General features: G+C 40.3%; 2 protein-coding genes across 5 annotated transcripts in view; both read right to left on the bottom strand.

Annotated features, from left to right (window-relative positions):
* Nucleotides 1-22065, bottom strand: part of LOC311304235 (uncharacterized protein) — an 807935-nt gene that overhangs the window by 223919 nt on the left and 561951 nt on the right. The gene's annotated exons all lie outside the window — the stretch shown is intronic.
* LOC311304238 (protein NLRC3-like) lies at nt 65-21820 on the bottom strand (the record flags this gene model as incomplete). The annotated part of the gene is made up of 7 exons (XM_084431156.1): nt 21747-21820; nt 18195-18296; nt 5513-5617; nt 2920-3024; nt 2465-2549; nt 1992-2187; nt 65-1899 (listed from the first exon to the last, which is right to left on the bottom strand). Exons 2-7 carry the CDS (start codon nt 18251-18253, stop codon nt 65-67), a joined length of 2385 nt encoding a protein of 794 aa, XP_084287282.1. The 5' UTR covers nt 18254-18296; nt 21747-21820.

Here is a 22065-nt window from a genome sequence, read left to right as displayed (position 1 = left end):
TGTATTTTAAATAATCTGTTATACCCTGGATTAGACCAAAACATGACATAACGTATTAAGTGACTTACAGAGCTCTTCTGGAGGCTTTGATGACTGCCAATAATCTGATGAGACACTCGTCTGATTTCTGGAATTTCTGAAGCTCAAACTCTTCCAGCTCTTCCTCTGATGTCAACAACACAAAGACCAAAGCAGACCACTGGGCAGGTGAAAGGTCACCAGATGAGAGACTTCCTTTGCTAAGGTGAGTCTGAATCTCCTTCATCAGAGTTTGGTCGTTCAGTTCATTCAGACAGTAGAACAGATTAATAGATCTCTCTGCAGGCAAATTATCTTCTAATTTCTGCTTAATATACTGAACTATTTCCTTGTTGCTCTGGTCATTGCCGTCTTGCTGTGTTAACAGACCTCGTAAGAGTCGTTGATTGGACTGGAGTGACAGACCGAGGAGGAAGCGAAGGAAAAGGTCCAGGTGTCCATTGTCACTCTCGAGCGCCTTGTCCACTGCAGTCTTGAGTAAATCAATCATGGTTTCATTTTTGTTTTCCTGTTCTGTAGACTCATGAAGAAACACACTTGTTTTGTTGATGTCCAGAAACAGATGAGCATAAAGGGCTGCAATAAACTCTTGAATGCTCAAGTGAACAAAGCAGTACATGGTACCAAGAATGATCCCTGTTTCCTCCTTAAAGATCTGGGTACACATGCCGGAGTACACTGATGCCTTATAGACGTCAATACCACAGGCTTCCAGGTCTGTGTCATAGAAGATAAGGTTGTTTCTTTTCAGCTGATGAAATGCCAGTTTCCCCAGTGAAATGATGGCATCTTTATCCCAGGAAACATCTGCTGCGTATTCTCCATCATACTTTCGGCGGCTCTGCTGGATCTGAAAGCAGAGAAAGTGTGTGTACATTTGTGTCAGAGTCTTGGGAGTGTCTTCAGTGTTTGATCCCTGCTGTGTTGTAGAGATCTCATCAGCCTGAGTGTTTTTCACATCACTATTTCTTTTCTCCTCCAGAATGTTCTGGAGAACAGTGGCTGAAATCCAGCAGAAGACTGGGATGTGGCACATGATAAAGAGACTCTTTGATTTTTTAACATGATCTATGATTGTGTTGGCCTGATTCTCATCAGTGAATCTTTTTTTGAAGTACTCTTGCTTCTGTGCGTCACTGAATCCTCGTATCTCTGTCAGCCGGTCGATACAGTCAGGAGGAATCTTACTGGCAGCTGCTGGTCTGGTGGTGATCCAGATGAGAGCAGAAGGAAGCAGATTTCCCTTCATGAGGTTCGTTAGGAGAACATCCAGAGAGGCTGGTGACGATACATCACGCCACATCTCATTACAATCAAACTTCAGAGGAAGGCGACATTCGTCCAATCCATCCAGGATGAACAGCACTTTGAATTGATTCCTTCTTGTAAGGTTCAGTCCTTTTGTCTCTGGGAAAAACTGAGTTATAAGATCCATCAAGCTTAGTATTTCTTTCTCCTTTAAGTTCATCTCTCTGAAAGGAAGAGGAAATATGAAGCTGATATCTTGATTTTCTTTTCCTTCAGCCCAGTCCAGAACAAACTTTTGCACAGAGACTGATTTCCCGATGCCAGCAACTCCTTTTGTCAGTACAGTTCGGATCTCCTTGTCTTGTTCAGGTGCTTCAAATAGATGTGTGCATTCAACCTGTATCTCTTGTGCTTCATGACGCCTGGAAGCAACTTCAATCTGTCTGACCTCATGTTCAGTATTGACCTGTTCACTGCCACCCTGAGTAATATAGAGATCTGTGTAGATGTTATTCAGAAGTGTGGAGTCACCTTGCTTTGCAATTCCTTCAAACACACAATGATACTTCTTCTTTAGGCTACATTTCAGCTGATAAATGAAGAGCAGCTCATCTAAACAGGAACAAAAAACAGATAGTTTTAGTCTTAATTTTCTCTCCCACATTTATAAGTGACAATCAGACAGATGATCACAAGTCTCTTACCTTCTAGAGCATCAGCAGCTTCAACTTGCTTCATCTCTCTCAGGTAATGTAGTGTGAGATCAAGAGCTGATGCTTTGATACTGCATCTATTCTCATTAAAGTCCTTCACAAAGTGTTGTGTGTTCTCATTTTGTAATATTTTCTTAAACTTTTCAAGTTCATTCTTCAGAAATGTTATTATTTTGCTCTCAATATCCTACAAACAAAGCAAGAAAAATAAGAGACAGAACAACACAATTTAACCAGATCCACATCCATATTTGGTCAAAACTATTTATTCAGTAATTAAAAATATTTGTAGAAGAATCCAGTTAAAAACCAAGCATGTCAATCAGCTGCCATTTAACACAAAAAGTAAAGTTTTTACTTGTTTTTTACATTTTGGTTACTGGTTCTTAAAATTTCTGTTCTATATTTCAGTAACTTTTTTGTTTGTTATGAATATAAACATGTATGAAAATGTGTTTTCCTACCTGGAAGATCCCTAGGAGATTGTCTTTGAAATACTCGTTTTTCCTGTGAGTCTGAACGTCTGAGTCTAATGTCTCACATTGAAGCCTGTTAGCCAATGAAATAAAATACTGCATTTTCAGCCTAAATATTATTATTATTTTTAGCAGAGAAAAAGGAAACATTAGCAATTTAAGTTTTTGCTGTTAAAGTAAAGGATCTATTTAAGTATAAATATATTGTGAATTCTGCATTGACAATATGTATTTTAATATGTTGTGCTGCAGTTGCAGACTCAAATAAATAGATATTACAAAAAATAGAATTACAATTCAAATAAAAATGTCAATCTTTTTGCTGATGCTCCCTCTCCCTCTTTTTATAGCACTGCTGTTTGTAATTTGGAAATATATTTGAAGTTTTATGATAAATATTCACTGAAATATTCACTAGTCACAGTCTATGTGTTATGAAATACCTTTTGTTAGTTGATGGTTTTCTCTCACTGAATTTTGGTCCTTGATCTTTTGAGCAGTCACTCTTCACAGACACAGAGCTGGACACATGTGAGCCTGATCTTACACTAATGACACAAAGAGCAGGAAGATAAAACACTTTACTACAGGAGATACTTCAGTCTCATTTGAAATAGTTTAATGTAGGGCTGCTTGTGTTAAGAAGGATTCAACCAATCAGAGCGCTGTTTACTTAATGACGTTAGTCAGTGCCTCGCAGTCAGCAAGAGACGAACTATGAATGCTCATATGCAGAATTTTATCTCCTTTTCCTTTGGTAGTAGACTTATGTGAGCAAGTTAATGACCAGAATGTAAGTTGTTTATTTCCTATTATCCTGTGACCTTTAAGATCTTTGAAGGTAGATTTGTGTTCTTTATTGATGTACCACAAGCTCATTGGGTTTCCATCTCGGCAATCCTCATTAGCTGATTAGTTCACAATTTACGATATGTAGAACTAATGCCTGAGTACCATTATAGTGTGAGTAATATCTGTGGATGGTGATTTATATTCTTATTCACCTATATTGGTATATAAATTTTATCTGCCATCACTGCCTATAAGGACACGTTAAAATGGCTTCTTTTATATCTAATGCCATGTCTGAGCTCTCAATGCCATATTGTGGACAAACTAAGTACTGCAACAACTTTAATAATGTAACGTGGATTATTATTTGATATTTCAGACCACTCACTGTTACCATTCAAACTGAATCATCAGTAAACTTCAAGTTCTGGTTCAACTGAGTCTTATGTGTTCTTGCCAACACACCAGTGCGGATACAAATCCACCAGCAGAATACAGTCCTTACATAAATCAGAACAGCTTGAGTATGGCAAAAATCATATATAATCAGATAACTGTTATACAGACCCTTTCCAAAAAATTAGAATATCATGGAAAAGTTAATTTATTTCCATAATTCCATTCAAAACGTTAAACTTCCATAGATTATAGATTCAGGGCCCACAACTTAAACGATTTCAAGTATTTAGTTGTTTATTTGTACATAATTTGGGCTTCTAGCTCACAAAACCCATGAAAACAGGATTTCAAAAAATGTGAATACTGTGAAGAAATCAGCCCAAATTTTACAGGGCATGAATGTTTTAAACTGAGTGTCACACACTACTCATCTACTAAACTCAAAGCACCTGCACAGGTTTTCCCAGGTGTCATTAAATTGCTTCACTTTGGTTCAATTATCTCAGTTAGGATCAATATGGGGAAGACTGCAGACTTGACAACTGGCCAGAAGACCATCATTGATACCCTCCATAGGATGGGTAATCCACAAAAGTTCATAGCTAAGGAGGCTGGCTGTTCACAGAGTGCTGTGTCCAAGCATATCAATGGAAAGTCTAGTGGAAGGGCAAAATGTGGCAGGAGAAGATGCACCAGCAGAAGAGCTGACCGTGGGCTTCAGCGGATTATCAAACAGAGAATCCTGCTGGAAAATGAAGTCAGCATCTCCATAAAGCTTGTCTGCTGAAGGAAGCATGAAGTGCTCTGAAAATGTCCTGGTAGACGGCTGCGTTGAGTGGACAGCACAGTGGACCAACACCAGCCGATGACATGGCTCCCCAAACCATGTAATGAGTCTATGTAATATATTAGTTTCACCTGTTAAGTTGAATTCTTGAAATAAATAAACTTTTCTATGATATTCAAATTTTTTGGAAAGGGTCTGTATGTGCTGTTTAATGCGTTTGCAATGTAGTGTTTTCCTCAGTGAATAACCTACATTGCACAGGTATATTCTCCATCTGTAAATGTTAGAAGTTCATGCAAATTATGTAAATTTTTCTGTCAGGAGTGGACAAGCCATGTGAGTCTCCGCTAAACTTCAGACTTCACTGAATGAGCGCTGCTGCGCACCAAACAGATGAAGCGCAATAGAAGAGGAGCACTACAAAAATATAGCTACATTTTGCTAAAATATTTGTTTTTGGACATTAAATGTGCCATATGTACAATTTTAAACCTACAAATAAGTGGATTTTAATGATAGCAGAATTGTAATGGGGTAATCAAATCTAGGCTAATATAATTACTAAGCTCAGATGAGTGAATGTGTGTTCCTCTTTCCTGTGAACATTTAGAGCTTTTTTTTTTTTAAGTTTAGTGAATTTAATGTCTGCTTTAAAAAGCATTAATTTTGTTTTTGATTGCAATGTTGTAACAATGTTAGTGTAGTGTAATGTGGTTTTAACCCTTTTTTGCACAGCCTACATGGTTACATTCACTATGTTTGTTTTCATTGCCTTCAATATGAACAATGTTTGTAAGACAACACTGGGCAGGATGTGAGAAAATAACATGTTTTTAAAATAAATACAAAATTTTTGTCCAAATAGAAAAAAGGAGAATATATCAAGATTTATACCGCATTGCCATTCAGCCAAAAAATAGACATCTTTTTGCTGATTGAAAATTGGAACGATGTTTGAACGATAAAGTTTCATGAAAGAACAATGTTTGAACGATAAAGTTTCATGAAAAATATTTTCCTAACAGTCAATGTGTAGAAATAAGAAACACATGAAATACCTTTTGTTAGCTGATGGTTTTCTCTCACTGAATTTTGGTCCTTGATCTTTTGAACGGTCACTCTTCACAGACACAGAGCTGGACACATGTGAGACTGATCTTACACTAATGACACAAAGAGCAGGAAGATAAAACACTTTACTACATGAAATACTGAAGGTTTCATGTTTAATTAAGCCCAGTTTAACACAAATAAATTCTTGGTCAGAAATTAATTAAATTGTTGAGTAAACATACAGTGGGTACGGAAAGTATTCAGACCCCCTTACATTTTTCACTCTTTGTTATATTGCAGCCATTTGCTAAAATCATTTAAGTTCTTTTTTTTTCCTCATTATTGTACACACAGCACCCCATATTGACAGAAAAACACAGAATTATTGAAATTTTTGCACATTTATTAAAAAAGAAAAACTGAAATATCACATGGTCCTAAGTATTCAGACCCTTTGCTGTGACACTCATATATTTAACTCAGGTGCTGTCCATTTCTTCTGATCATCCTTGAGATGGTTCTACACCTTCATTTGAGTCCAGCTGTGTTTGATTATACTGATTGGAAGCCACACACCTGTCTATATAAGACCTTACAGCTCACAGTGCATGTCAGAGCAAATGAGAATCATGAGGTCAAAGGAACTGCCTGAAGAGCTCAGAGACAGAATTGTGGCAAGGCACAGATCTGGCCAAGGTTACAAAAAAATGTCTGCTGCACTTAAGGTTCCTAAGAGCACAGTTCTTCTCTCAGTTGCCTCCATAATCCTTAAATGGAAGACGTTTGTGACGACCAGAACCCTTCCTAGAGCTGGCCGTCCGGCCAAACTGAGCTATCGGGGGAGAAGAGCCTTGGTGAGAGAGGTAAAGAAGAACCCAAAGATCACTGTGGCTGAGCTCCAGAGATGCAGTCGGGAGATGGGAGAAAGTTGTAGTAAGTCAACCATCACTGAAGCCATCCACCAGTCGGGGCTTTATGGCAGAGTGGCCCGACGGAAGCCTCTCCTCAGTGCAAGACACATGAAAGCACACCTGAAGGACTCCAAGATGGTGATAAATAAGATTCTCTGGTCTGATGAGACCAAGATAGAACTTTTTGGCCTTAATTCCAAGCGGTATGTGTGGAGAAAACTAGGCACTGCTCATCACCTGTCCAATAGACCCTTTTACAGCCCACGTGATCAAATAGTTGCGCGCGCATTTTGGCAACGGAAGTGCTGTTCCCCACTGGCTCTAACGTGTTAGCAAATCCGAAAGTTTATCAAAACGGTTTCCCAGCATCAAAATGTCTGGTAGTTGCGTTTACGGTTGCACTAGTCGATATTCCACCAAGGGGCTTAAGTTTTATAGGATTCCGACAGGATCACGGCCGTTTCAGAAGAACCGGCGGCGCCTGTGGCTGCAGGCGATTAAACGTGTTGATTGGAGCGAGGATATAATAAAAAATGCTCGCGTCTGCAGCGACACGCTGCTGATTCTCGCCATACTTCCGTTGCCAATATGCGCGCGCATACGTTGCTACGTCATCATTGTGTACAAACAGTAAAAGGGTCTATACTGTCTCAACAGTGAAGCATGGTGGTGGCAGCATCATGCTGTGGGGGTGTTTTTCAGCTGCAGGGACAGGACGACTGGTTGCAATCGAGGGAAAGATGAATGCGGCCAAGTACAGGGATATCCTGGACGAAAACCTTCTCCAGAGTGCTCTGGACCTCAGACTGGGCCGAAGGTTCACCTTCCAACAAGACAATGACCCTAAGCACACAGCTAAAATAACGAAGGAGTGGCTTCATAACAACTCCGTGACTGTTCTTGAATGGCCCAGCCAGAGCCCTGACTTAAACCCAATTGAGCATCTCTGGAGAGACCTGAAAATGGCTGTCCACCAATGTTTACCATCCAACCTGACAGAACTGGAGAGGATCTGCAAGGAGGAATGGCAGAGGATACCCAAATCCAGGTGTGAAAAACTTGTTGCATCTTTCCCAAAAAGACTCATGGCTGTATTAGATCAAAAAGGTGCTTCTACTAAATACTGAGCAAAGGGTCTGAATACTTAGGACCATGTGATATTTCAGTTTTTCTTTTTTAATAAATGTGCAAAAATGTCAACAATTCTGTGTTTTTCTGTCAATATGGGGTGCTGTGTGTACAATAATGAGGACAACTTAAATGATTTTAGCAAATGGCTGCAATATAACAAAGAGTGAAAAATTTAAGGGGGTCTGAATACTTTCCGTACCCACTGTATATATATATATATACAGGGTGCGATTTACCGGGGGGGATGCGTGGGATTTCCCCCTTTCTGGTCAATGTATCCCTGCCTCTGCTTAATTATTTTTATCCCGGTGGGGATAAATTTATCCCCCCCTCAAAGTGATCAGTGCTACTACACTAGTGGCGAGGCGGATCACAAAACTTATCACGGATCCGTGGTTTGATTAAAGTCCATTTTATTTTAAAATGCGCTACTTTGACTGGCTCCGCAGCTTCTCTGTAATCACCACTCTGCAAACTTGCTCAATGTCCCGCCCACGGCGCTATATGATTGGTTACACCTCACGAGTAAATAGACTATCAACACTTGCGAGATGGTTGCAGGTCTTTTTTTACGCCGCATATTCAGCATATTACTGAAGCGGGAATAAACATCACAATGTGATTATCTGTTTCTATGATGACAAGCAGAGTTAGTGTCCCAGTCACACCACTGAGAATGGCCGAAGTTACACATACGGTGTTTTACTCAATTGAGGCTAAACGCAAAGGTTTTTTGATTACTCACTCACTCTTGAGTGTCTGGAGCGAGTGATTTCAATGTTAAGTCAATGTAAAGACGCGTTTACGCGCGTCTAGAGGTCCTGCAGCGCGAAGGCGTTTCGTGCGGCGCGGTAGACGCAAAGCCCGAATGAGGCGATTCGGCCCGACAGATTAACTGTAATTATGAGCCCGAGCCCGATTTAAACCCGACCATTTTTTAATACGTGGGCCGTTATAACCAGGGGTGGCGCCAAGGAAGTTGAGATGAAGCAAAGATGAAGTTGACGATCGCCATCTCCGTAGTGAATGCGCATATATGGAGAAATGCATGGATTAGCCTACATCAGAGTGTTGCCTATTTCTTTTCGTTTTGAATTGTTTCGTTTAAAGACATTTCAAGCTTTCTTTAGATATATTTCTTAATATTCTCTGTGAGGCATACACTTAGTTTCGGTTAATTTATGATAAGATGCGCTCCAGTTAACGTGCAGTGCAAGTGACCGGGGCGCGCCGGCGCCTCCAATTATAGCCTATGTCTGCTATATTCTTATTTATTAAATACATGCAATTTGTTGATGAAAAATGTATTAAAATTAAGATACAATTTATACAAAACGAAATTCACTTTAAAGAAAGGTTTTCTTCAAAACAAAACTTAATGAAGTGGTCAAAATCATGTCTGACCCACTCCAAGTCTCTAGGAATATTGCGCATCCTATCTTACTCGTGCTGTTCACTTTTCATAATCAACATAGATGCAAAAAAATAACATTATAATATTTTAACAAATATGAAACTAAATGATCTTATTTAATGGCTACAGCACATATAGTAGGCCTACAGAATCTATGTACAAATTTCTGCACATTCATTTACTGCTTCTGAATTTTGCACACATAAGTTGAAAGGCATTTGTTTGTGCATAGTAAACAGGGCTCTACACTTACTTTTTGAACAAGGAGCACTGGTGCGCCTAAATAGAAAAATTTAGGAGCACAGACAAAAATTTGGGGGCACAGTCATTTTTGTTGTATAAGTTTATCATTATAGTTTTATTATTAGAATTATTCAACAATTACATTTACACTGCTCATTGTAAGGTTAAGAACATCAGACCAAAACTTTCAAACAAAAGATTTTCATTTAATTCTATTTTATCGTCATGTAGATTTCATTTATCATTGTATGTAGGCCCTATGTATGTTTCACATTTTATCTGAAATGAAGATCATGTCTGAGTCACTTGGCCAAGCTTTGTAGCCTGGTCGTCTTGACCTCTTTCCAGCAGACAGCCAATTTTCAGCACATTTTGTAGGATCAAACAGTTCCAGGGAGGGCCCCTCTGTGCTGATCCGAATTAGTAGGGCCCTATAAAATCCGTTTTATTTTTTCCCAAATTCCGTTTTATTTTTTCCCAAATTCCGTTTTTTCCGTTTTAATTTTTGCAAATTCCGTTTTTTCCGTTTTAATTTTTGGGAATTCAGTTTTTTTTTTTTTACCCTTTACTGTAATTTTAGTCGTAAAAAGAGTGTTTTTTAATGTTAATGATTAAAATGTACACAAATAAAATAGGAATGACCCTAAATTTATTGAGGTAACAAACAAAATTCTCATTTTAAGAGATGTTAAATGTGGTTTGGTTTGTTTACATTAGTGAATGTATTAGGCTAACTAACATGAACCACGAGCAATACATTTGTTACTGTATTTATTTATCTTTGTTAATCTTAGTTAACCCTAACCCTGTATTTTTAATGTTACTTCACACAGTGCATTAAGCTAACTAATGTTAACAAATACAACTTTTCATTTAAATAACGTAGGCTACTAAATGGTGAAATTAACATTAATAAAGATTAATAAATGCTGTAGAAGTGCAGTTTATTAATAGTTAATGTTAACTGATCTAGTTAACTAGAGTTTAATAAATGGAACCTTATTGTAAAGTGTTACCGATTTTGTTATACACCGAACCGATTCAGTGTTGGACAGATCAGTTGTTTTAACCATTCATTAAAGTGAATCGGTTCAAAGGAGTCATTAGTTCGCGAATCGGACGTATCATTAGCAGACTTGAATGCGTTGTGTGATTATCCCGGCAGTTTTAGGACATCGCACAAGATTTGTCAACACAGAAAACATTTCATCATTGGATAGGTTTTGTTTATTTTATTGAAAGTGTTTTTTATGTCAGCTGAATGGGCGGAACGCTTTTCAGAGAAGAAGGAAAGGTAAAAAAGTTGTTGTTTTTTTGCACAATTCACACACAGCGGTAGCCTAATTCAGGAAAAAAAATATCCGAATGCTCCACGTGAAACCTCGTTCTTCCGATCTTTTACCATTGTGTCAATTCTAAATTGATTTAGATTAATAAGCGCGAGGGAGTGAGAGAGAGCAAGACAGTTTGAAGACGCGCGCGACCGGGCCTCTCTCTCTGCTCGTTCTTTCAGTAATATGCGATTTTCCTCAGACATACGTTTTTCTCCCACACAAAAACAGAATTTTATTCCAAATATGTAAAATTCCGCGTTGACACTAGATTCCGCGTTAATTTGCCAATTCCCGCGATTGCGGAAATTATAGGGCCCTAAAATAGTTCGTGTGTGGGCACTGTAGTTTTTTTTTATGAGGCTACAGACTAGCTACTGAAGATTTAGGCCTAAATGACAGATCTCCCGGTAATATAGTGTCCTACTCTGCCCCTCCTCATGATGATGTATTTGCAGCTGTTTCTATAGAAAAATGCTGTGTCACTCGCACGAGTGCGCCCAAATATTTTTTCACGTTCGCACGCCGAAATATTTACTTGCATGTGCGAGTGAAATGGGCGCACTGTACAGCCCTGGTAAAACACATCTGCAACATTTATCAAGTTCACGGATAATTGTGCGTGCATTTATTAATTATTATTATCTTAATGAATAATGCAACAAGGACAAATCATGTAAACTGCCTTGTTTGTTTATTCAGAATGAAATGGATCGCAAATGGATCCGAATGAAGAAACGTAAAAAAAATATATAAAAAAACGTGAACAATGATGAACACAGAAAATGAACAAGAATGAACTTTGGATGGCCTAGTAGGCCACAAATCTAATTTAATTCAACAAGGTTTTAGAATATAGAATATTTTTTAAACAAAATGAATATTTTTAAAGTTTATTATCCCAGGCCCGGTGTGATGCGTGCGAGTGGAGGAGACGCTGAGCATGACATGTTCATGACGTGTTGCATTTTGTAACACAAGTGCTGGATCAAGGGCCCGGCCCGGGTCGGGTCAAGTTTGGGCTCGGGCAGAGAATCTAAGCTCTGATTTATCTGATCCTGTCCATTAGCTTTGATCCATGTACGGCTTTTCAGAATGTCACCAAGTACAAATATTTATGTAATTTTTCAGCGCGAAAACTCTAGCTAGCTGGGAACAATGAAAAGGGTCCAGAGCAGCAAATGCAGTGAATGAAGTTCATGTTCTCATGATTTATTTTTATGAATAAAAATTTTTCAAAACATCCCCCCCTCTGTTTTTTTCACAAATCGCACCCTGTATATATATATATATTATGAGTGGCCGTACAAGCCTTAAGTGAATTCATTCATTCACTCTCACACACTTACATTCTCCTTTCACATACATATTTTTGTACTCTCTCACATACAGTACATACATTCTCCTTATCATATACATACATACTCTCACATACATTCTCCTTTCACATGCATATATTTGTACTCTCACACACATACATTCACATACTGTGAACAACACAGGTTGGGCTAATTTTATCCAGCATAACGGGTATATATATATATATATATATATATATATATATAAAGAATCTATGATATAGCTTATTTATTACTTGCTAATTAAATAATCTAAACCAATGGTTCCCAAACTTTTTAGCCTCAAGTACCCCCACAACCACAAAGTATACACTTTGTGTCTCTCATCTACACACAGACGCAGCAGTTTCCATTTTTATAAAACCATACATTCTTACAAGGAAAAATATTAACACACAAGGGAAATCATTGTTGTGTCCATGAAGATGTGAAAAAATAGGCATAAATCTAGCTTACACATTTACCCAAATTATTATATGCCTGTTTAACCGAAGCTAATCTGGGTGTGTTTCTCCATCCCCAATGTCACTTCTCTGTGTTTTACGGCCCTGACAAGAACGTCGGTCTCCTCGGCTATGAACCGCTCCTGGCGTGCGCCTGGCAAATCCGCCATTATAATAGCAAACCGCCATGGAAAAAGCGCCTGCTCTTAAAGGGAATGTGAGATGTCGCTCTGATTGGTTTATTTCACGTTACGCCCAAAACACACCTATGAATAATGAAGCTACTTCAGACCAACACATTTTAGATTTGCGTCGGGCGCAAGAGTAATTTATCCCGCCGGTATCATAGCAACAGCGCCCAAGACCTGCCCACAAAGTTACTTGCATTTCGCGCTTGATACTTGCATTTCAGATCGTTAAAATAGGGCCCTGAAAGAGTAATATACACACAAAGAGTTACAATATAAATAGTAGATGGCGGCAGAAGAGCGCTTATTGGCTCATACAAGCCATTTCCACTCTCCAACCCATTTTGCTTTTGAATTTATAATTAGGCTAGACATTATAAAATCACTAGGTTTAAAAATCAGGTCCGTGGAATGAAACCAGGACCGAAGACTGAGGCGGATCGGGGAGCCAGGGCAGAGCAGGCAAAGTATGTGACCAGGGTGGAGCCGGTGGCACACAAAACAAACACACAAAATGACTATCGCTGTCAAAATAAGCTACTCTTTTGCCACCTGCTGTCTACAATCAGTAATCACAAATACTCTAGTATCATCAGCTGTCTACAATCAGTAATCAACAAATACTCTAGTATCACCAGCTGTCTACAATCAGTAATCAACATATCTACCCAATCAGCATGAAGGCAAACCATATATAATCACAGGCAAACTCACCTAAGGATATTCTACAGTCTTCAGAACAGGTTTCGCCTAACAGCCGCCATGTTGGAGATTGATCTCTTCCCGTCCAATGACAAATCTCTCTACTCTCAGGACTCTGCATCAATTCCAGCCACCCCAAAGAGCGCCATTACACCACCAGGTGCCGTCGCCGAGTCTCCAACTTCAGTGCGCGGTCGCCAGCCAATCCGCACCGCACCGACAGCGCTCACCTCCACCAACGAGACGCACACCTTCTTCCTCGTCCTCATCATCCTCCTACTCACTGGCCCAGCCAACCATTCCTGCAATCAGGAAATGGATAGTGTTAGGTCTAATGCAAGCTTTCGTCCATTACCCTAGACGGATGAATAAAGCCAAATTATACCAATTTTACACTAACCTACAGTCAACGTGCGCCCCCTTTAAACCCTCATCTCTCGTCTCCAATAAAGCGACAAACAAAACTAACAAAGGTAAAACACCACGTACCTCCCAAATCCAGTATTCCTCCACAGCGAGACCGGACCACCGTCGATCATCAGGTAGGGGCAGTGCGCCTTCAGTGAGCCTGGGATGGGCCCCAGATTCCGCCGCTGCTAGACCGCTACCCTCTCCGCCTTCTGCTCAGCATCACTCATTACCGGTCACTAACAGCGACCGTCTACCCTCTAGCGTGAGGTTGCCTCCGCTAGCGGGGCAGACGCAACCTGTTGTTACCATCCCAAATTCTCTCCATCGTTCATGGCCCGTGGCTCCTGACGTGAGGTTGCCTTCGCTAGAATCGCGGGCCTGGACAACTCTCCCTTGTCCTTCTCCTCCGGCTACCACTAACCCTTTTTCCCAACGGTGGCCTACAGCAGACCCTAGTGTGAGGATGCCTCCGCTAGCGGCGCAGGCCCAGTCGCCTTATTTTCCACCTCAGCTTTCTCTCTCCTTCCCGGTCGCTTTCCAAGCTCCAGGGGCCGTCGCAAACCCAAGACCACCTCCGTTTCCCATGTCGGCCCCGGATTGTCTCCCCCAAAACACGCTTCCTCAGGCAAAATCAACATTTTCTCTGTTTACAGCAACTCAGATGCCCATACCTCCAAACGCCATCGCTTTGGAACCACCCCCTGTCGCTAGCAACATCCGAGCGCAGATTCTATCAGGTGCGAATATTGACCTATCATCTCTCCTTTCTCTGCTTCCCCCATCCGATTCAAATCGCCAGATCGATTGCTCAGTTGCTCAAACTTCTCAGTTACCCTAAAAAATCCAAACAACACATCATCCCAAATCCTGTCATTTTCAGAATTTTGCATCGCATTCACCAGATATACAGAGGTCGTCTGCGCCGTTTTTCCCCATAGGAGGTATAGATAGTCCCCAATGACTATCTCGCGATAGTGGCAGAGCTCGCTTTATCCTATGGGGGATCACATTTTTACATGTACCACAAGCTGTTTGCAGCTAAATGCGCCATACGAATCACCCAATGGAACCAGTGCCCATATTGGGGCGCGCTGGACACGGATCTATAACGAAATATTTCCTGCGCAGTCTGTAGGTCACTCGCCCATTCCACCACGTCTGGCCCTCAAGTAAATCCATCAATTCCTCCAATTCCAGTTTCTAACCAAGAAATATCAACTAGTTACGTTCCACGACCAGCTACTACAAACTTTGACTCCTCCGGAAGAGTCTCCGCCTTTTCCAAAAGACGTCAGGTCTGCAACCATTTCAATACAGGCGGCTGCTCAAGACAACGCTGTCGGTTTCTGCACATCTGCAATTATTGTGGCGGCGCTCATGCCCGCACCATATGCCCCGTAAAGAAACACACCAATAAAAAAAAAAAAAAATGACTTGTCGACTCCCGTGAATATTTTACGTTTGTCATCAGAATTGTCCCAGCACCCAGATCCTGAATTTACCAAATATTTGCTGTCCGGCCTCGAGCATGGTTTTGAACCAGGTCTCGAAAGCATCCCCTCACAAAATTTGATTTGCGATAATCTCCAATCCGCGCTCATAGAACCCGAATTAGTAGACAACCTGATTAATAAGGAAGTTAGTTCAGGTTTCATGATCAGACCTTTCGATACCCCCCTTTCGAACACTTTCGCATCAGCCCTATTGGAGTGGCTACAAGGAAATTCTCCGGTAAAAAACGGTTAATAATTGACCTCTCAGCCCCGCACAATTCTCCGTTTCCAAGCGTAAACAGCCTCATCCTGCTAGACGAATATTCTCTTCACTACCACAACATTGACCAAGCAATTTCATTAATAAAAAATGTCGGCCGTGGAGCTTGGCTCGCCAAAGTCGACATTACTGCGGCTTTCAAAGTGATGCCCATCCACCCAGATTGGTGGCATTTAGTCGGCGTCCGATGGCACGAAAAATATTACTTTGCCGTCCGCCTAACTTTCGGCTGCAAAAGCAGCCCCAAGATTTTTGACATGCTATCGGAAGCAATTTGCTGGATTCTTTCAAACAACTACGCAATTCCCTACCTTATTCACCTGCTTGATGATTTCTTAATCATTTCGACTCCCGATGCCATCCCAGCAGTGCATCTCACCACAGTTCAAAATGTTTTTTTCCGAGCTAGGTGTCCCAATCGCCCAGGAAAAAACCAGCAGCCCAGACACGTCCATTGAATTCCTGGGCATCAACCTGGACAACGTTAAATTCCAGGCTTCTTTACCCAAAGAGAAAATTGACAGAATAATTCTGGTCTCATCCACGTTATTAGACAGCCCAAAGTGCTCTAAGCGCGAACTCCTTTCTCTGCTTGGCCACCTAAATTTCGCAATGCGCATAATCCGCAAGGCCGCCCTTTCATCTCAAATCTTCTCTCCCTCGCATCCTCCATTGCCGCGTTAGGAGACCAAATATCTCTAACCAATCCATGCCATGAGGAGCTAAAGTTATGGATAACCTTCCTTAAACAGTGGAACGGATTATCTTTCTTCTACAATACTTTAGTGTCCCTCCTAACCGATATCCAACTCTACACCGACGCAGCCCCCTCCATTGGCTTCGGGGGGTTTTACCAAGGCCGTTGGTTCGCATCTACCTGGGTAAAGAATGGTCCACAAACAACATCATTGTTTACTGCGACAATGAAGCAACCGTGCATTGCATTAATAAAACCCGCTCTCACGCACCCGCTATGATGCCACTATTAAGACGCCTCATTTGGATCGCAGCTTGCGACCAATTTATTATAACAGCTAAACATGTACCAGGATCAAAAAATCGAATTGCTGACTCTCTCTCATGCTTTGCTTTCCAGAAATTCAGACAGCTGGCTCCAGAAGCAGACCCCAACCCAACGCCAGTCCCTCACTATTCAGAATTGATCTTCCCGTAAACCACTCCTTGAGACCACTTCTCGACGCCTCTTTTGATTCTATTTTCCAAGCTTCATTCACCCATCCAACCTTACCAAACCCTCCAATCCTACCTTAATTTCAGAAATTCAACAAGTAAAGACCCTTCAGACCCACTTTTTATAAACGATTCAAACCAACCAGTCCTGCGCTTTTGGTTTCACAAACATCTCAGATTAGTCCTAACACAATCTGGCATCCCAGCTGAACACCTTTCAGGCCACTCTTTTGGCATAGGCGCCGCAACCACTGCCGCCCAAAAAGGACTCTCACAGCAACAGATTCAAGCACTTGGTCTACATTAGATCTAACCGCTTCCACATCAAAAAAGCACACAAACCCTTATCAGCTAAACCAACTCTAACTCGTTTGATTGCCGGTGGAGCTTACCCATTCGATTGCAGTATTGAGTATTGAACTCCCGTTGGATGGTGCGAGAGCCCTCCCAATCGGCAATAGCTAAACATCTTCATGTCTACATCAGCGGGGGCTTACCCGTCCGATCGCAGTGAGTATTGAACTCCCGTGGGATGCCGCAAAATAGAGGGCTGCGGGACCCAACGCAAATCTCGCGGGAGCGGGCGGTTTGAACTTTGCTGCGGGCGGGAATGGGCGGCTAAAAAAAACACTGCGGGATCGGGAGGTAGCCTAGCGACATGATGGAGATGTCAATGATGGCACTTTTCCACTACACAGTACCAGCTCGACTCGACTCGCTTTTGTTTGGTTTTCCACTGTGTAAAAGTTGTAACTGCTTCCAGGTACTTTTTTCCGTACCACCTCTGGCGAGGTTCTGAGTGAGCTGAGGCGAGCTGAGGCGATACTAAAATGTGACGTGAAAACACGGCAGACTGCTGATTGGTCAGAGAGAATCATCACACATCATTGCACGCGCCAGACAGAGTATCCTGAATAAAAAACAGCAAAAACAAAAACAAAACCATCCAAAAACAGCATACACTCGATTTCCTTCATTGTCCTGTGTGTATGTGTCCAGAATACATGCCGGCCAGGGAAACGAAACAAACAACCCCATGAATCTCTTTAATAATAGCAATACAAATACGTGTTTTTTCCTGCGGGACGGGAGAAGACACAAAATCAATGCATCTCTATTATTGTGCGGGAATAAATTCTCAGAGTTTTGTGGGTGCGGGCGGGAGTGGACATACATATTGCGGGAGCGGGCGGGAGTGTAACACATACGTTGCGGGAGCGGGCGGTAATGGTCAGAAATTCGGCGGGCGCGGGCGGGAGCGGGATGAAGAAAACAGTCCACAAAAATGTGCACCTTTAAACCATAATTCAATACACCTTAATCTGGGGGTTTGTACAGGACTTTACATGTATGGTAGATTAAACATATTTAACTGTGCTAAATGTTCCTGTAAATTGAATATGAAACCAGTTTCAAGCCATTTTAACAATCTAAAAACATTTATAGGAGGTTCTTATTTGTTTTGCACAGCATTTGACATGGCAATGGTGGGAGAAAACAGTACTTGTTGATCAGACTTTGTTCTTTACAGGACAAACCTGAAACTCCAGTAGTGTTTAAAATGATTCTGTGAAAACAGTCTCAGTCTTACCTCTGTTTCTCTGAGAGACTCATCTTAGAGAGATTGTGCTTTCCTCGCTCCTCTGACATTACTGCAGATAAACTGCCACTGGAAACAGCTCAGCACTGGTGTCTGTGTGTTGGTGAAGACAAGGGATAAACAAATGATGATGAAAATTTTAAACTAAAGACAAATGTTAAGCCAACAAACGATACACACACCTCATGCACTGCACTTTATCAGTTACACTGGACTCTGAATCACCATTATTCTTAAGGTTGGGTATCGTTCGGTTTTTTTCCGATATTGGTGCCAAATCGATAATTTTAAACCGGTACCGGTAAACGGTAAAAAAAAGCCTCAAAACGATGGTAAATGAAATTAAGGAAAAAGCTTTTTTATAGATTTTTTTTATTTTTTATTTTTATAAATACATCAAATTGAAAAATATATTAACATTTTAAAGTAGCCTATATTTAATTATATAAATATAAGTAGCCCAAAAATTTTTTTTTCCACAAATTCACAATATAGCCACCTAACCCAACTTCAATCATTCAACACACACAAAAAAACACACTAAATAACAGTTAGGCTACAGTAGGCCTACTAATAACAGCAAAGTAGTCTGTATTCTTATATGCTACAAACCAGCTTTACATTTCAGCAATTCTTTTGCAGAAATATGACCACATTTCTGCCTTCTCTGGCCAAATACGACACCTCTCCTGAGTTACTGCATGTCCTGCACAAGGTGAGCGTTATTTTAGAGCGCATCACTGTAAATGCCGTGACGAAACCCCTCGTGGAAGAAGAACGCGTCATGTTTACAACAGTGACAATGAGCTCTTATCAGGATCAACCGAATGCTGGATTTCAAAAGTATGTGAAGTTTGTGGCTCTATTGTTGCAGTAAACTTGCACAACGTTCTGTTGTTGTATGGACATCGACTTTACATTTACATACTAAACATGACGTGGATCAAAACGAAATGTGATTGGTTGCGTTACATGTCAGTCAGTCCTTGGCTGATAATTTTTTATTCTTAAATACATGTAAGTGAATGTGTTTGTCATTTAAGAAACCTTTATAATGATCATGATTCATGCTAGTTGATCTATAACTCACAATGGGCATATTGTGTGACATATACGCACTGCAGTTCAGAGAATTGTAGGCTATCTGTCAGATTTAGCCTAGAACACATCACTTCATCCATTTCTCTCGAAATACATTAAAGTAAGTGGCTGGTGAAATGAGAGAAGAATACAGTAAATTTTATAGTTACCTACACAATGTGTGTCTAAACACATCATCAATTTATAATTGAATGGATTATTATTGACGCTTCCTAGACATCACTGTGTATTTTACAAACTACTGAAATTGCTCTAAGTTGTGGATGCTGAAAGAGTATCTGTGTAGACTAGAGTTTTCACGATACCAAAATTCCAGTAGTCGCCGGTACCAATAACATTAAAATTGTACAGGTCTTGGTACCAATTTCAGTACCACAGCAAAATCTGCTGGAATCATTTTACTATTTTATGAAACGCAACAACTCAAGGTAAATCTTCTAGATTGGGATTCTGCGAGGTTGGCCAGAGCGACTGCACCGATGGATTAATGTTTTCTAAGGGCTTGACTGATGAGTGCACTCTCTCTTCTAACGTAGACCCTTCTTCTGCTTCCAAATCCAACAAGGGTTTTAAATCAACTGTCACCCCTTTTGTTGGATACAGAGCCACAAATAGACGGATTGTGGAGTGTTTTTAACAATAATGAACGGTGTTGTACTGCTTATTCTGGTGTGCTCTTCTCTGCCTCTGGTCCAATTTGGTTATTACAGTATTTTAATGGTTCACAGACACGCGTCCATTCTAACCATTATATCTTACAGAAGCCCCAAGAGGCCAAACCATTATTTTTTTCTTTCTTACTATCACGACTTAATTTTCTCATGAAACATTTGGAAAAGCAAGTGCAGAACGTGGAAACAAGAGCAAAGGGAAAAACAGCATAAGTGAAATAAAAATATGAGCAGAAAACATGAATTTTCATGTGCAATTTGGATAACTTTGAATTCATGTTTCAGTTCTTTTTCAATATAATTTTAAATGTGTTTAAAGTTTGGGATTTGTGCTTATTTTTTTCATGTATTTTGAAGTTTTTGATTCACGCTTATTATTTTACGATCTGTGACTGTGTTGTTTGCTAGTCTGATAACTTTGCATTAATTTTTCAGTTTTGTGTGATACATTTTTAAAAGTTTTTTTTTTTTTTATAATTAATGCTTCTTAATTATTTTATCTGTGTCCGCAACACATTTGACGGGAAATATATCCCATACCTTAGGCAGTAAACGTGTCCAGATGACGTGAACTAAAACTCTCAGTTGCACGCTCTGTCACGCATGTCTGGGAAACATAAGGCTTGTTTGAGATGAGCAAAATCTGCACAGTGACGATCACCGGTGATCACCGCGAGATGTACGCCGGTTAGAAATGTGTCCGAGTGCGGTCCGCCTTGCTCTGATGTCAAGCTGACGAATGTAAAAAAGCTCTGGCGACGGTGAGGCGGCCGTGTCGGATTCTGCGGTTTCTCTCCACCGACTGATGATCTAAAGCATGATGGGAAACGACTTGCTGACGACACAGCTTAATGTTCATTGGCTTTAACAACCGTGATGTATTGTTCTCTTTTAAAATGTTTGATTTTAAAACTCTGATATCATGTTTTTATGTGTAGAAAATGTGTGTGAATATTCCTGATCTGTCTGACAGTGTGATCTATCGATGGGATATGTGATTGTTTTCATATTTCTAAGAATATATGAAAACATGTCTGTATTAAAGCAAAACATATTGATAAACACACCTTTCGAATGGAATTAAATAACAAATACTTTTGGTTTCTTGTTTATCATATTTATTTTTATATAAAAGCAACAGAACTTACATCCAGTTTTCCGAGGCACGTCTCAAGCGAGTCTATTATTCATCTATGCTCCGCTTTCAGAAACAAACATCTCGTGACACTCGCCCTGATTCACTCACTTAAACTGGAAAGACTGGATTGTCCACATTAGTGTTTCCCAAACCTGTTCCAGCGGTACACCAACACTACACATTTCCCAACTCTTCCTGATCGATCACACCTGAATCTACTCATCAGCGCATTAGTAGAGACTCCAAGACCAGACATATATGGGTCCGATAAGGGAAACATCCTAGATGTGCTCTGCTGGTGTGCCTCCAGGAGCAGTGGTTGGGAAACACTGGTCCACAATACTTTAAATTTTACATTATCACAAAACGACATCCTAAAACTGGAAATAAACCTTTTTAGAAAGTGCATTATTCATTTTTACAAAATGAATGCCCATAAAACGGTTTGTTTGAGTAATTCCTGGCTTCGTTTGGTCGTTTGTCTTCTTTGGTAGTTTGTTCTACTTTTGTAACAGGTATAGACCTAAGTTTTAACTTATGTTATAACTTAAAATAATCATTATCACACTAACTCATATGAAATCCGTTCATATTCCCCCAGATAACAGTAATGTTGGAAGTATTAAAGCTTACTTGCAGTAGTTCAGACGCTCTTGTCCTACAGGAACAGAATCCAGAAGTCTTTAAACACTTTCAGTTTGAGATCTGTTAAGACTCACCTGTGCAATACTTTGTGACTGATGTGTGTCACGTGGTACGATTCAATCTTTAGTAGAAATCAGTCCAGAGAGTCTGTAGTAAAAAAGATTCTGCGTCATTATCTGTTTTTTTTCATCTCAAGACTTTTAATGTTTAACAGCGTTCTGAAACATTATATAAACGAGGTTACACCTGTGTTGTTGTTGTTGTTGTTCTTCCAAGGTTTACTGATGTTTGGCAAACCGGCTTTGGT

The sequence above is a fragment of the Rutilus rutilus genome (assembly GCF_951802725.1).
Source record: "Rutilus rutilus genome assembly, chromosome: 14".
Lineage (NCBI taxonomy): Eukaryota > Metazoa > Chordata > Actinopteri > Cypriniformes > Leuciscidae > Rutilus > Rutilus rutilus.
Note: the sequence above shows the minus strand (reverse complement) of the source record. Positions and strands in the feature narration are given on the sequence as shown.